This window comes from Erinaceus europaeus, chromosome 1, assembly GCF_950295315.1.
Source record: "Erinaceus europaeus chromosome 1, mEriEur2.1, whole genome shotgun sequence".
NCBI lineage: Eukaryota > Metazoa > Chordata > Mammalia > Eulipotyphla > Erinaceidae > Erinaceus > Erinaceus europaeus.
The window spans coordinates 164,569,883-164,584,116 of record NC_080162.1 but is presented as its reverse complement, the minus strand read 5'-3'; the positions used below and the strand labels follow the sequence as shown (position 1 = coordinate 164,584,116).

Below are 14,234 nucleotides of genomic sequence, written 5' to 3'. Positions count from 1 at the left end.
ATGGAGGTTTTGAAAAAGGAAATTATTTTGCTTGGAAACAGTCATTGAGTTCTAACTTTACTAAAATAATTGAAAAAGCAAAACTCATAATATTTAGTATGAGAGAATGAAGAAGCACATGACAATGGCATTATGTATGTAGTATGAATTGACAAATTATGTTAAGCAAGTTCAAGGATATTTAAACATTACTTAAAAAATTGAATAAAGAGCACTTTGAGTGGATTAATTTAATGGGAATGTTTAGTTTCTTGTTCCCAGAGTGAAAGCATGAAGAGACTATGTGGGAATGACAATTATATTAATCATGTTGGTTCACAGCTGCTTTTATCTATCTTTAGGGCCATATGCTGCTTCTCCACTTAAGAAGAGAGATGTTATATAATGCTAATTTTACCTAGCTACCTTCTTTGCTATTAAAAAAAAAACAAAAAACAATCTAATGATCTCTTTTCGGTAATCAAATTTAGAAGATACTGACATTTTTGACTCATTATTTTTCAGGAAGAGAGGAGCCATTTGATAATGCCAACATTTGTTTACACTGTTGTACTTCATAGAATTTTTTTTTTTTTATTTAAGAAAGGATTAGTGAACAAAGGCATAAGGTAGGAGGGGTACAACTCCACACAATTCCCACCACCCAATCCCCATAACCCACCCTCTCCCATGATAGCCTTCCCATTCTCTAGCCCTCTGGGAGCATGGACCCAGGGTCGTTGAGGGTTGCAGAAGGTAGAGGGTCTGGCTTCTGTAATTGCTTCCCCGCTGAACATGGGCGTTGACTGGTCGGTCCATACTCCCAGTCTGCCTCTCTCTTTCCCTAGTAAGGTGTGTCTCTGGGGAATCTGAGCTCCAGGACACATTGGTGGGGTCTTCAATCCAGGGAAGGTAGCCAGCATCCTGGTGGCATCTGGAACCTGGTGATTGAAAAGAGAGTTAACATACAAAGCCAAACAATTTGTTGAGCAATCATGGATCCTAAGTTTGGAATAGTGGAGAGGAAGTGTTAGGGAGGTACTCACTGCAAACTCTAGTGTAATCCTGCTTTCAGGTATATATTTTGCAGTAGTTTATGGATACGTGTGCACATACGCTCTCTCTCACAGAAACTGTTGTATGTCTAGGTTATGGGACTTTGTTAGAAAGTGAACTACCTGAGATGAAATTAGAGTGTACTATAAAAGGAAAGGTCTCACCCAAGTAATGAAGCTGAAGGGTTGTCATTCCACACGTGAAGTCTCTGGATACACTCTGAGGTGAAGCATGTTGAGATGGCAATCGTTGCTTTGGTTAGGTTGTGATCGGCGGATGCAATATTATTTGGTATGGATTGGGAGATGCATACGGGAAAGTGAGTCCTATCCAAGGGTGCCAGGACTGGGGGAAGTAGGGGCTCTATAGTGAAGATGTGAGGTTCCTGCTGTCTTAGGGTTCAAAAAGACAATCGATAGTTAATATTATCATCACATTATTTGTTAATTGGGTTAACTTTGAAAAGTCCCTTTGTTATGGTTTGCTGTACAGTACCCAGTATCTTGTATATAGCTGTGCTATTGGAAGCTTCTAATCTACTTGGTCTAGGCTTTTGAGAGAGTCCGCATATCAAATACGTAGCCTATCTATTAAAAAGATTCAGTTTGTCTTTTGAGAACCTTTGAGACATACAATTGATTTCCCCCTCTCATATTAATTAACTACTGATTTATATGTCTACATTTTGCTAGGAGTGTACATAAACACCATTCCCATCACCAAAGGTTCATAGAATGTTTTATCTCCAATAGAGTTTGCCATTGAATACACCAGAGAAGCAGCAAAAACACTTGATAAATGGATCTTTATTCTTGACTTGAATATTTAAATATTTAATATTTAAAACAACTCGAAGCAGCCAAATGTAATTAAATTGTAACTGATTGGATTCAGACAAGTGCAAACTTATGTCATGGTTTACAATTATGAAATAGTGGATAAGGATTGGAAAATAGTTCATGAAAATTTTTATTCTATTTTAGAAACTAACCATTGCCATAATTCATCCAAGTGATTTTGTCTTTCTCCAAATGTTATACTTCTTGTTCTATGAGTTTCTTTACTCCTTACCAATTATAGAAGAATTGATTTCAATGTAATTGATACTTAAGCTTTAATTATTAATGATATAAATCTTGTAAACAGTAAAAAGAGGTAATCCTTGGTGGTTACTACCAATTTGGGCCATATTTGAAACTGACATAGAGGTAACCTAAATGTTTCATACAATCCTTTCCAAACTCCTGAGTGATCCTGTGCCCAAGATATGCATTTGATAGTTTTCATTTTGTATACTTACGTTAGCTGAACTTAACATTTCCCTAGATTCCTTTAAAGTTGAAGAGTTTAGGGAGGGTACAGTTTGTACATGAACTCTCAACCCTGTATTGAATGATGTAATGTAATTAAAACTACCCTCAAAAGAGATTAGCCTGAGTAGGTTTCACTACAGATGACTTAAAACACTAATCCACTTTATGAAAATAAATGAAAAATTGCAACCTCAATTCCTTTTTTATGACAAGTTGCCAGTAATAAAACATAAGATTACATTTAATAATTTTACTCATTTTTATTTAGGGCAAAATCTTACTTTGCAGTAAGAGCTTTTACTGTTTAGATACTATTGACATTCATTTATAAATCTTATCTCTTTAGTCAGTCAACTGTGCAAATGAATGTAGATTTGAAAACATTTTTGAAGAGGTTAGTCTAATTAATGTGTATTACTCTGTAACAGGACCAGAAGGTTTCCCATTTCTAATTCCAAATAGTCATGAAAGTAATATATATTTATTGTTTAAAATTATAATGTGAATGTTCCTTAGTATTTAACTCAGAAAATAACAAAATTAATTATAGTAAATGACCCCATTTATAACTTTAAAAAATTACTGCTGTGAGAAATCATTGAATTCTGTTTTCACTAGGAAAACTTTTTTATCCTTTTTACAAGTTCAACTGCTTTTGAAAATATTTTATTTATTTATTAAACAGAGGGATAGGAGAGAGAAAGAACCAAATATCATGTGCTGTTGAGGACTGAACTTGGGACCTCATGCTTGAGAGTCCAGCACCTTATCCACTGCACCACCTCCCAGACCACTACCTCTCTTCTTAAGAGCTGGATAAACGTCGCTGGAGTGGCTCAGTTGGGAGAGCGTTAGAGTGAAGAGCTGGATAAAGTCACTGTTGTATTCAGTATCTATCATTTCTTTCTCCTGAAGAATTTTAAGTTATATACAACATGAGTTCTTTTTATTTATTTTTAATTTTTTAATTAGTGATTTAATATTTATTTACAAAATTATAACAGGGGTACAACTCTGTACTACTGCCACCACCAAGACTTCTGGATCCCTAATCCTTCCACTGTAAGCTACAACACTTCTCCAAGGTTGCAGATATGGGTTAACTATTATGTCTACAAGTATCTGTCTATATTTGTATGTATCCTCCCCCTTTTTTTAAGGTCCCGTTTTCTTTTCTCCTTTCCTTTCCAAGTCTCTCTCTCTCTCTCTCTCAAACATACACACACACACACACACACACACACACACACACACACACACACCCCTATTACTACATCCAAATGTTCCTCCCTTTTTCTCTTCTCTTTCTGGTTCCTGATGGAGTAGAAGTTCAGAACCATCTGGTCATCTTCCTCTTATCATTTCTCCTCCACCGGTATGAATCAAAATCTATTTGTTGCTTTTTCTTTTTCTCTTTATTGCCACCAGGTTTATCAATAGCGCTTGGAGTCAGCACTATCAATCCACCACTTCTATTTTTTTCCTTTTTCTTTCTTTTTTTTTTATCTTGCACTTGATAGGACAGAGAGATATTGAGAGGGGAAGGGTGATAGAATGAGAAAGGAAGATAGACACTTGCAGACCTGCTTCACCACTCATATAGCATCTCCCTTGCAAGTGGGGATAATATTTTTATTTCAGCCTGGGGCTTCATGCATATAAGATGTCACTGCTCCTTAGTTGAGTTTTTTCTTTTATTTTAATTTCAAGTAGAGAGAATGAAAGATAGAAAGACACTGCATCACTGTTGTATCACACATGCAGCTTCACCCAGTGCTGCCCTTGATTTTCTCATGTGCTGCTAAGGATAAATCCCAGGGCTTCGAGCCTGGTAAGGCATGCTACTGTGTGAACTGTGTCTTAGCCCTCAAAGTCTAAAATATTCCCTGTAGTTTAACCTTATCTGAGTGGATTTTCAAAAGTTCATCAATTCTACCATTCAAAATTATGAGACTTAGTGTATATTTAAGGGGGAAAGCTACATTTCCCTAAAATAAGAAGCGGGTATATCATATGTTTATTCACTTTAGGAAGTAATGTTCTCAAACTATAAATAGTAAACAGTGAAAAATCAGATGTTAGTATAGCATTTCATTTTTTAAAACATTTTGTCTAAATGATACACTTTAAATAAAAATGATACACTTTAAATAAAAGTGTGCTTAATTATAGATTTACTTTTTTCTCCTGGCTTTGCCTTGGAAAAAAATGAGTCTTCAGTATTTGCTTTCTTTTTAAAATTTTTTTATTTATAAAAAGGAAACATTGACAAAACCATAGGTTAAGAGGGGTATAGCTTCTCACAATTCCCACCACCAAACCTCCATATACGAACCCCTCCACTGATAGGTTTCCTACTCTTTAACCCTCTGGAAGTGTGGACCCAAGATCCTTATGGGATGCAGAAGGTTGAAGGTCTGGCTTCTGTAGTTGCTTCCTCGCTAAACATGGGCATTGACAGTTCAATCCATACTCCCAGCCTTTCTTTCTCTTTCCCTAGTGGGGAAGGGCTTTGGGGAAGTGGAGCTCCAAGGCACATTGGTGGGGTTGTCTGTCCAGGGAAGTCTGGTCACATCCTGCTAGCATCTGGAACCTGGTGGCTCAAAAGAGAGTTAATATATAAAGCCAAAGACATTGCTGAACAGTCATGGACCTAAAGGCTGGGATAGTGCAGATGAAGTGTTAGAGGGTCCTCCATTTTGTAGATAGCTAGTAGGCATATTTTACTTATATTGCAAAGGACCTATAGCTATACTACTGTTTGTTTGTTTGTTTGTTTTTTGCCTGAGCCTGAGCCTGAAATCTGATATGCAGGTGAATCCTAATTATTGTCTGGGGAGATGATGTCATGGCTGGGAAAAGGACCAGAAAGCTGGATCAGGGAAGAGAGTAACTCCTAATTATGGGAAAGGTGTATAAATATTGTTGACTGTAAACTCCATGGATTTGATGTGATCTGGGGCCCATATTCAGTTTAGGAGCCTATGTGACCTCTGCATCCCTGTAGATCTGAGCTCACATTCTGTGGTCATCAGTAGGAACATTCCAAGCTGCCCCAATATCAGGACCCATCTTCCTTAGGTGTAGCATAGAGTATGTTGTCCATCCTCCCTTCGGAGGATGGAACATTCTCTACTATTGTTGACCCAGGTTGAGGGCAGGGTCCTATGGGGGCCCACCAAGGGGTCTATTTTGTTGTTCCTGATAGAGATGACCAGTAACAATGGAGAGAGGGATTTATTTGAGGTCTAAGCCCTTCAAGTCTGTTTGGGAGTCTTAGGACTCCCCAATTAGGGCCCCAGCTAGTGGAATAACCTGATAGTGACTAAAGAGTCATCGTTAAAGTATGCCAGTCTCTTGCCCTTATTCAGCTTTCGCAGTCCTTGCTTTGCTAAGGTTAGCTTTGGAGTGAGTGAGAGAACTGTAATAGGAAGTAGGTGAGGAGGGTATCTAAGTCTAAGTGGACACTATTTCCTTAGGAACTTTATACTGACTCACTGCAGACTATTGTGTACTTTTGCTTTCAGGTATATATTTTGCCCTAATGTATGGATACATGTGAACATATGCTCTGTCTTACAGGATCTGGCCTATATCTAAGTTTTGGGACTTTGTTAGGAAGTGAACCTCCTGGAATGGAATTAGAGAATACCATGAAAGGAAAGCTCTCACCTGAGTGATGAGGGTGAAGGGTTGGCATTCCATGCCTGATGTCTCTGTACACAGTCTGAGGTGAAGCATGCTGAGATGGTACTAGTTGCATTGATTAGGTTCAGTTTGGTGGATGCAATATCATTTGGCCTGACTTGAGAGAAGCATACAGGGAAGTGAACCCCACCCCAGGGGTTCCAGGATTGTGAGAAATCCATAGGCTCTGTAGAGGAAGCAGGAGATTCCTGTTGTCTTATGGTTTAAGTAGACAATAGATAGTTATTGCAATAATCATATTGTTTGGCAATTGGGTTAACTTTGAAAAATCCCTTTGTTAGGATTTTCTGTATCATACACACCCTCACCATATTTTATGTCCTTTGACATTGTTTGCATATAGCAATGCCACCAGTTGCTTTTGTTCTCCCTGGACTAAGCTTTTAAGAGAGCCAACTTATCAAAGATTTAGCCTATGTATTAAAAAGACTCTGTACTTTAAAAAGTTTGAGACATTCAACTTTTCCCCTCTCATATTAGTTAAATAGTGATTTATAAACTACAAATTGATAGGAGTGTACATAAACACCATTCCCACCACCAAAAGACTGTGTCCCATTCCCCCTCCCCCCCCATGAAGCTGAACATCCACCCTCACCCTCCACCCAGGGTTTTTACTTTGGTGCCTTACTCCAAATTCAATCAAATCCTGCTTTTAGTTTCCCTTTCTGTTCTTCTTTCTCAGCTTCTGTTAATGAGTGGGATCATCCCATACTCGTCTTTATCTTTTTGACTTAGCTCACTTAACATAATTTCTTCTAGCTCCATCCAAGATGGGTCAGAGAAGATGAGTTCATTGTTCTTAATAGCTGAGAGTATTTTGATTTCTAACAACTACTAGAGAAGCAATTCCTTTTGACAGAATCATAAGGTTTTATTATTTGAAGGTTGTGAAGAGATATTTTTTCTGTAAGTGGCTGTACCATAATTTCCTTGTAAAATGCTCATTGGAAGTGGACATATAAGTCATGCTAGAATAAACTGTTGTGATGATGCCACACATGGAAATAAAAGTGAAGTATTAGAAAGTTCTTTTTTTTTTTTCATGCACACTGAAGATAGTGACTCTAGATCGAAAAGTATGTTACCAAGTAATTGTGTGGAGTCTACTTTTCTCATTAAAACTTCCAGGAAACAATTCATAGCCCTGGGAAATATATCAGAAATAGTAATTATGAGGTTAGAAAATAATGACCACCAGGGTTCCATATTTAATGCAAAACTGATTAATAACCTTTAGTAAAATAAGCTCCTAGCTAGTTAAACAAAACATTTTATTCTAATTAACTAAACAATAATACCCCCAAGAAGAGAAAAGAGAGACACAGACACTGTGCATTCCTGCTTAAGACTTAAGACAAGAGCCAACCCAAACTCTGCCCATGCAATTTCTTAATGACACAAGGGAAATGGCTTCAACCACAGTGGAAATATAAAATGCCCTTAATAGTTTCTATTATAAACTTTTCACCTCATGGAGAAATTGGACAAAGCAAATAGGATAATTGCATATCATACTTACTTCCTTGGGTAATGTTTGTCTTTCTTTCAGCAACCTCCTCTCTTGGTTCATATCTCTACTCTTTGTGTGAGATTTTTAAGCAGGAACTGAAAGAAGACTATGTAGCATGATTTATTCAATTGCCCTCGAGTTATATATGAGATATGTTAAGGAAGCAGGAGGGGATGTCTTGATGACTTGAGAGGGATGTCTGTCATATGAGAGGGATGTCTGTCATATGAGAGGGATGTCTGTCTGTCATATGAGAGGGATGTCTGTCATATGAGAGGGATGTCTGTCATATGAGAGGGATGTCTGTCATATGAGAGGGATGTCTGTCATATGAGAGGGATGTCTGTCTGTCATATGAGAGGGATGTCTGTCATATGAGAGGGATGTCTGTCTGTCATATGAGAGGGATGTCTGTCATATGAGAGGGATGTCTGTCATATGAGAGGGATGTCTGTCATATGAAAGGGATGTCTGTCATATGAGAGGGATGTCTGTCATATGAGAGGGGGGTAAAAAAAGAGGAGGATGATGGCTTGGCGGAGGGTGAAATGCGCTGGCACTTACCTTGTGGATATGTGGAACTGTATCCCTGTCACAAACCTGTTAATCAATATTTCATCAAAAAAGTAATATTGCTTTGAAAAAAAAAAGAAATGCAACAAACCAACTGAGTACTGATTTTAACCTAATAAAGTGATGCTGATTGTTTTTAAATTCACATCTAGCTTTTGACTTTTGTCACAAGTTTTCCTAGTCATCATGATCTAATTAATCAGTATCATTTCCTATAGAGTATATTTAAAATGCTATACATAATGTGCTTAATATTAGAGAACTTCTTATGTCTTCCATGTACCACTGGGACCAATACGTTCATTGTTAAGATGTTATTGTTCAACATTTTTTTTGCTCTACTTAACTGTTTGGGCCATATTGCATTCCCAAGACTGTGCACATTCTTGAATTTATGCTCTCATGGTTTGCCCTTTCTGAATACCCTTTCATGCCTACTGAGGTGTGCATATTTTTCAAAACCCAGTTCACCATTTCCTTATATTGTGAAACTTGATTTAAATGGCATTTTGTGGGGGTGGTGTTCTATCTTTTACACTTATACAGAATCTATTATTGAATTGAGTCTTGGGTTTCTAGGTGTGTGTGTGTGTGTGTGTGTGTGTGTGTGTGTGTGTGTGTGTGTGTGTGTGTGTATGTGTGCACACGACTTCTATCTTAAATTTCCAGCAAGATTCTAAAATAATTTTTAGCGGCAGAAATGTTTTCTAAATATTATTGCATACTTGGCAGTTTACTGATGTCGTTCAGGTTTTAGGATGCTTGCAGTTTATTAGGACTCTTGGCTACAAATTAAATTCAGTCCACACACTTTAACTCAACTAATGAAGAAGACTTGAGGATAGTTCTGGATGAATATTTAGTCATAGCTAGATCTGTTACCCAAGTTTTTTTTTAAATCAGAAATCTGGGTTTTCTCTGTGCATCAGACAAGAGCTTGTTAAATTGTATCTTCTGACAATAGAGGGAACACATTTCTCTCTCAGCAGATCCTGGGAAGGTTGGAGGGCTAATGAATATACTTGGCTTTATTGAACTGCTTTGGGTGACAACCTGGGTCTGAGTTATATCTCATACCAATTGTTCTATCTCTTCTACAACATGTGTGCCAAGATCAGAAAGGGGGTGATTCTCTCTAAAGTAAAAGGTAGACTTTTTTTGTCAGTAGAATGGAAAATAAATGTTTGACATATGGAACCAAGACCTCTACTTGGAATTTTAATAGATGTTTGCTAAATGACCAACTAAGTTTCTTCTAGAACTTTATATAAATATATTATACTTTATGTATTTTTCAATACATAAACAAAAATGAAACATTAGATTATATATGGCATTTTATACATTTACGTATAGTTTATGTTTACAGAGATTCTGTACTATTTTTCAGCTTCATCCAAAATGTTTATTATTAGAATAATGGCATGTAGCCCCTGAGCACTCTCTAATCTGACTTTATCTTGCCACTGACTTGTCACCAGGGTTGTAAGGCTAGTAACTCTCTCAAGAATGTCTTAATAACTGTGTGCAGGTGCTGCAGTTTTTAAATGGGCTCTGTAAGTTCTTTTTTTTAAAGAGTGTAAACAACAATAGTCAAATCTGTCACTATGGATTGCAGTGATGATGGTCTAATGAGTTCATGATAAAACTAAGTTGCATTATCAATCAATTAAACTATTGTTTGTGTGTTTTCCATTCTCTCAGTGGGGCTTATGCTAACTTCAGAAGCTATTTATAAAGTACCTATATAATGAACTTTAGAAATTGCCATTATTTCAAACATCAATGGACAGGACAAATATACTAACTTGGACAACTGAGTTTTTTATTATTTTGCCACAGGGGGTCGGGCAGTAGTGCAGTGGGTTAAGCGCACATGATACAAAGCACAAGGATCTGTATAAGGATTCCCATTCAAGCCTCCAGCTCCCCACCTGCAGAAGAGTAGCTTCGCAAATGGTGAAGCAGGTCTGCAGGTGTCTATCTTTCTCTCCCCCTCTCTGTCTTCCCCTCCTCTCTTGATTTCTCTCTGTCATATCCAACAACAACATCAGTGACAATAAGAACAATAATAACAACACCAACGATAAACCACAAGGGCAACAAAAGGGAAAAAAATAGCCTCCAGGAACATTGGAGCCCCAGCGAGAATGCTAAAGGCAAAAAAAAAAAAAAAAAAAAAAAAAAGAAAAAGAAAAGAAAAGAAATGCAAGAGATAGTTGAAGTATAAAAACTGAAATCATTTATTGGGCAACTTGTTGGAAAAATAATTTTTTTTTTCCCTCCAGGGTTATTGCTGGACTCGGTGCCTGCACCATGAATCCACCGCTCCTGGAGGCCATTTTTTCCCCTTTTTTTGCCCTAGTTGTTGCAGCCTCGTTGCGGTTATTATTGCCATTGTTGATGTTGCTTTGTTGTTGGATAGGACAGAGAGAAATGGAGAGAGGAGGGGAAGACAGAGAGAGAGGGGAGAGAAAGATAGACACCTGCGGACCTGCTTCACTGCCCGTGAAGCGACTCCCCTGCAGGTGGGGAGCCGGGGGCTCGAACCGGGTTCCTTACGCCGGTCCCTGCGCTTTGCGCCACGTGCGCTTAACCCACTGCGCCACCGCCCGACTCCCGGCAAAATAATTTTTAAATTATTTCATAAGGGATGTTAGTGGCATATAGCACAGTTGTTGACACCTGGGTACAATTTGTCATCTCCCCATGATAGGTGTCTGTAGAACACTTTCACCTCAACTTAGGCCAGTTCCATTATCATTTACCCGGTCCCCAAGACTCCCTCCAGCATCTCCCTGTATCTTCCTTTCCAGAGTCCTTTGCTTTCATGCAATATGCCCCACTCAGTCCAAGTTTTGGTTATCAAAGATTTTAATGGGCATTGTAAACAGTTATGTATATCAGAAGATTGATTTCTATGGGAAATTAACGCAGTATAGCTAGGGAGTTGATTAAATGCTGACTGATCGATGAGTGGTTGATTGATTGATTAACATCCCTGTAGTACAGAAATCAGATTTGTATGGATTTTGTAACATTTTCCACCTTTATTCTAAGCACTTTATAGTTAGGTAACATGATATGTTTGGACATAGCATTGATAATTCTTTATCATTTTTATTTCCTTTGGTGTTAAGTATGCCTTTCATAACTAGTTTATTCGTTTATAGGAAAACTGTAAATCCAACACAAGTGGGATATGTTCCTTAAAAATTAGTGTTCAGGGGAGTTGGGCAGTAGCGCAGTGAGTTAAAAGTGCAAGGTGCAAGGACCAGCGTGAGGATACCGGTTGGAGACCCTGGCTCCTCCCCTGTAAGGGAGTCACTTCACAGGCGGTGAAGCAGGTCTGCAGATGTCTTTCTCTCCCCCCTCTGCTTTCCCCTCCCCTCTACATTTCTCTCTTTCCTGTACAACAAAGACAACATCAATAACAACAACAATAATAACTACAACAATAATGAAAAACAAGGGCAACAAAAGGGGAAATAAATAAATTAATTAAAAAATTACTGTTCAGAAACTTTGAAAGTTAGTACTTATTTTATTCAAAAATATTATTGAGTACTACCTTAATTTTAATTGTGACCTTTACTTTTTAGAAATGGAAGACAAACTACAATCTACGGCTGGTACCTCTTCAAAAACTAGTTTGTTCTTACAAATGTTTTAACCGTCGTGCCCCTAACACCTTTGGAATTGCTCAAGCATAGAGCAGGTGGGCAGCTTACTTAGAGCTTCCTGTGACTACTTTAATCAACTCTGCATACACTGTCATATTATGCCCTTCTTATGATACTATGCTATCTCTCTTCTTTTTGTCATTAAGTTTGACAAATTAAGGAAATAATTTAATTGTGAAGACTCCAGTTTATGCACTGAAATCTACCTTTAGTCTTAGACTCTGAGTGTGCTGTTTATCCCCTTTGACTTAAATAAAACTAGAAAAAAAAAAAAGATCAATGTGGTAAGAGAATGTTATTTTTTCCTGCCTTGAGATCACCACCTTTCTTTCTTTTTAAAAATTTATTTATATTTATTTATTATTGGATATAAACAAAGAGAAATTGAGAGGGGAGGGGTGATAGAGAGGGAGAGACAGGGACACCTGCAGCCCTGCTTCACTGCTCATGAAGCTTTCCTCTTGCAGGTGGGGACTAGGAGCTTGAACCTGGGTACTTGGGCAATGTAATGTGTGCACTTAACCAGATGCACCACTGCCTGGCCCCACCACCTTTCTTTTCTAGATAAGTATTATAAGACTTTGATGGGTGTCTGGAGCTTTTTAATGCATAGACTTCAGTTCTTTGTATATATTCCTTCAATCTAAGCACTTAAAGTTTCAAATGAGCAAACTGGTTGAATTTTAACACTGGGTTTAAATTGCTAGTGCATTTCTAATAATAACATTTTTTGAAATAGTAAATCACCTATAATTATAGAACAAGGAAACTAGAGTAATCAGTTTTGCCAGTATATAAAATAGTTATTTGTAAATAGAATTAAATGACACAAATCGAGATAAGGTCTTGTATTATACAGTAAATCCTAACCATGGGATTTTCAAAGTGAATCGAGTTCTCAAATAATTTGGTTATAACAATAATTATCTATTGCCTTTTTAAACTCTAAGACAGCAAAGGACCTTACTCATTCACTATAAACCTATATATCTCCCAGTCCTGGAACCTCTGAGACTTTGCCCTTTTTCCTTCATGATTCTTTTGAATGGTACCATTTGTTTTACTGCATCTGCTGATCTCAGCCAAATCAATGCAACCAGTACCACTTCGACCTCTGATATGTAGGTGGACCCAAGTTATTGTCTGGGAAGATGATGTCATGGCTGGAGAAATGACCAGAAAGCTGGGTCAGGGAAGAGAGTAGCACCCAGATATGTGAAATGTGTATGAATATTGTTGATTGTAGACCCCATTGATTCAATCTGGGGCCCATAGTCATCTTAAGAGCCTATGTAACCTGCATCCCTGTAGGTCTGAGCTCACATTCTGTGGTCATGAGTAGGAACATTTCAAGCTGTCCCAATTTTAGGACCCATCTTCCTCAGGTGGTAGAGAGTATGTTATCCAGCTTCCCTTCAGAGGATGGAACATTCTCTACCACTGTTGATCTGCTGGGAAATTATGAGGAGCCTCACAAAACACTCTGCATTCCTGATACTATGGCCTATCTAAATAATCATTGTTTTGCCTGAAAGATCCCCACCCATTTCAGTCCTTTGATCTATCTTCTTTCTACCCTCAAGACCCTCCCTGCCTCCAGGCTATTATTTAATCCTACCAGTTAAAACCCTCGCAGCAGTTGCTAAGGAAGTTCCTACCTTTCCAGCCCCTTTTGCCTTTCTCCGCCCCTTTCCTAGACATTTCTGTTTCTGACTTGCCACTTCTGGGTCTACCCTTTAAAAAGCCTGGGCTCTTTGATCAATAAAGACATTGCATTTTGCCTTACGCCACGTGTTTGATTCCTGAGTCATCTCCCTCACATCGCAGCCCAGGCTGGCTCCAGTAGTGTTCTCTCCAACCAAGAGAGTATGTATTTGGGAAGAGGCACCCCCACGCTAGCCCAGCATTGATCCACATTGAGGGCAAAGTACTATGGGGGTATGGGGCTATATCTTAAGGAATCACACACTCATTCTATAAGGTCTATGTGTATCTATGTTCATGGCAGCACAATTCATGTATTTATTTAATTTTTTTTTCATCAAAAGAAACTGAGGCCAGGAGATGGCTTACCTAGTAGAGTGTACTCTTTACTATAAGTGAGGAACTGGCTTTGAGCCCCCAGCCATCATATGGAAATGCCATGCAAAGGAATGGCTTCATGAATGGTATAGCAGTGCTGTGGTGTCTCCCTTCTCTCTGTCTCTCACATTCTATCTGAAACAAATAAAATAAAAATGAGAAACTGACAGAAGCCAGGGACATAATGCTGTATTTCCTTGAAAGGACAACAGAAAAATAGGGAATAGAGTCTAAAAAGATATGGTATGGTTTGCATGGAATATTGGTCTTTTGGATGTATAATTTTTTCTGGCAGTATAATTCACCGAAAATGTAAATTATCTACCC

At 38.0% G+C, this 14,234-nt stretch overlaps 1 protein-coding gene across 2 annotated transcripts in view; it reads left to right on the top strand.

The window, feature by feature from the left end:
• LRRC69 (leucine rich repeat containing 69) overlaps nucleotides 1–12,061 on the top strand; it is a 100,406-nt gene extending 88,345 nt beyond the window's left edge. For both annotated transcript variants that reach the window (XM_060199138.1, XM_007517371.2), the window contains one exon: nucleotides 11,745–12,061. In XM_060199138.1, the coding sequence (XP_060055121.1) occupies nucleotides 11,745–11,855 (111 nt within the window). In that variant the 3' untranslated portion in view covers nucleotides 11,856–12,061. The remainder of the gene's footprint in view (nucleotides 1–11,744) is intronic.
• Nucleotides 12,062–14,234: the final 2,173 nt, after the last annotated feature.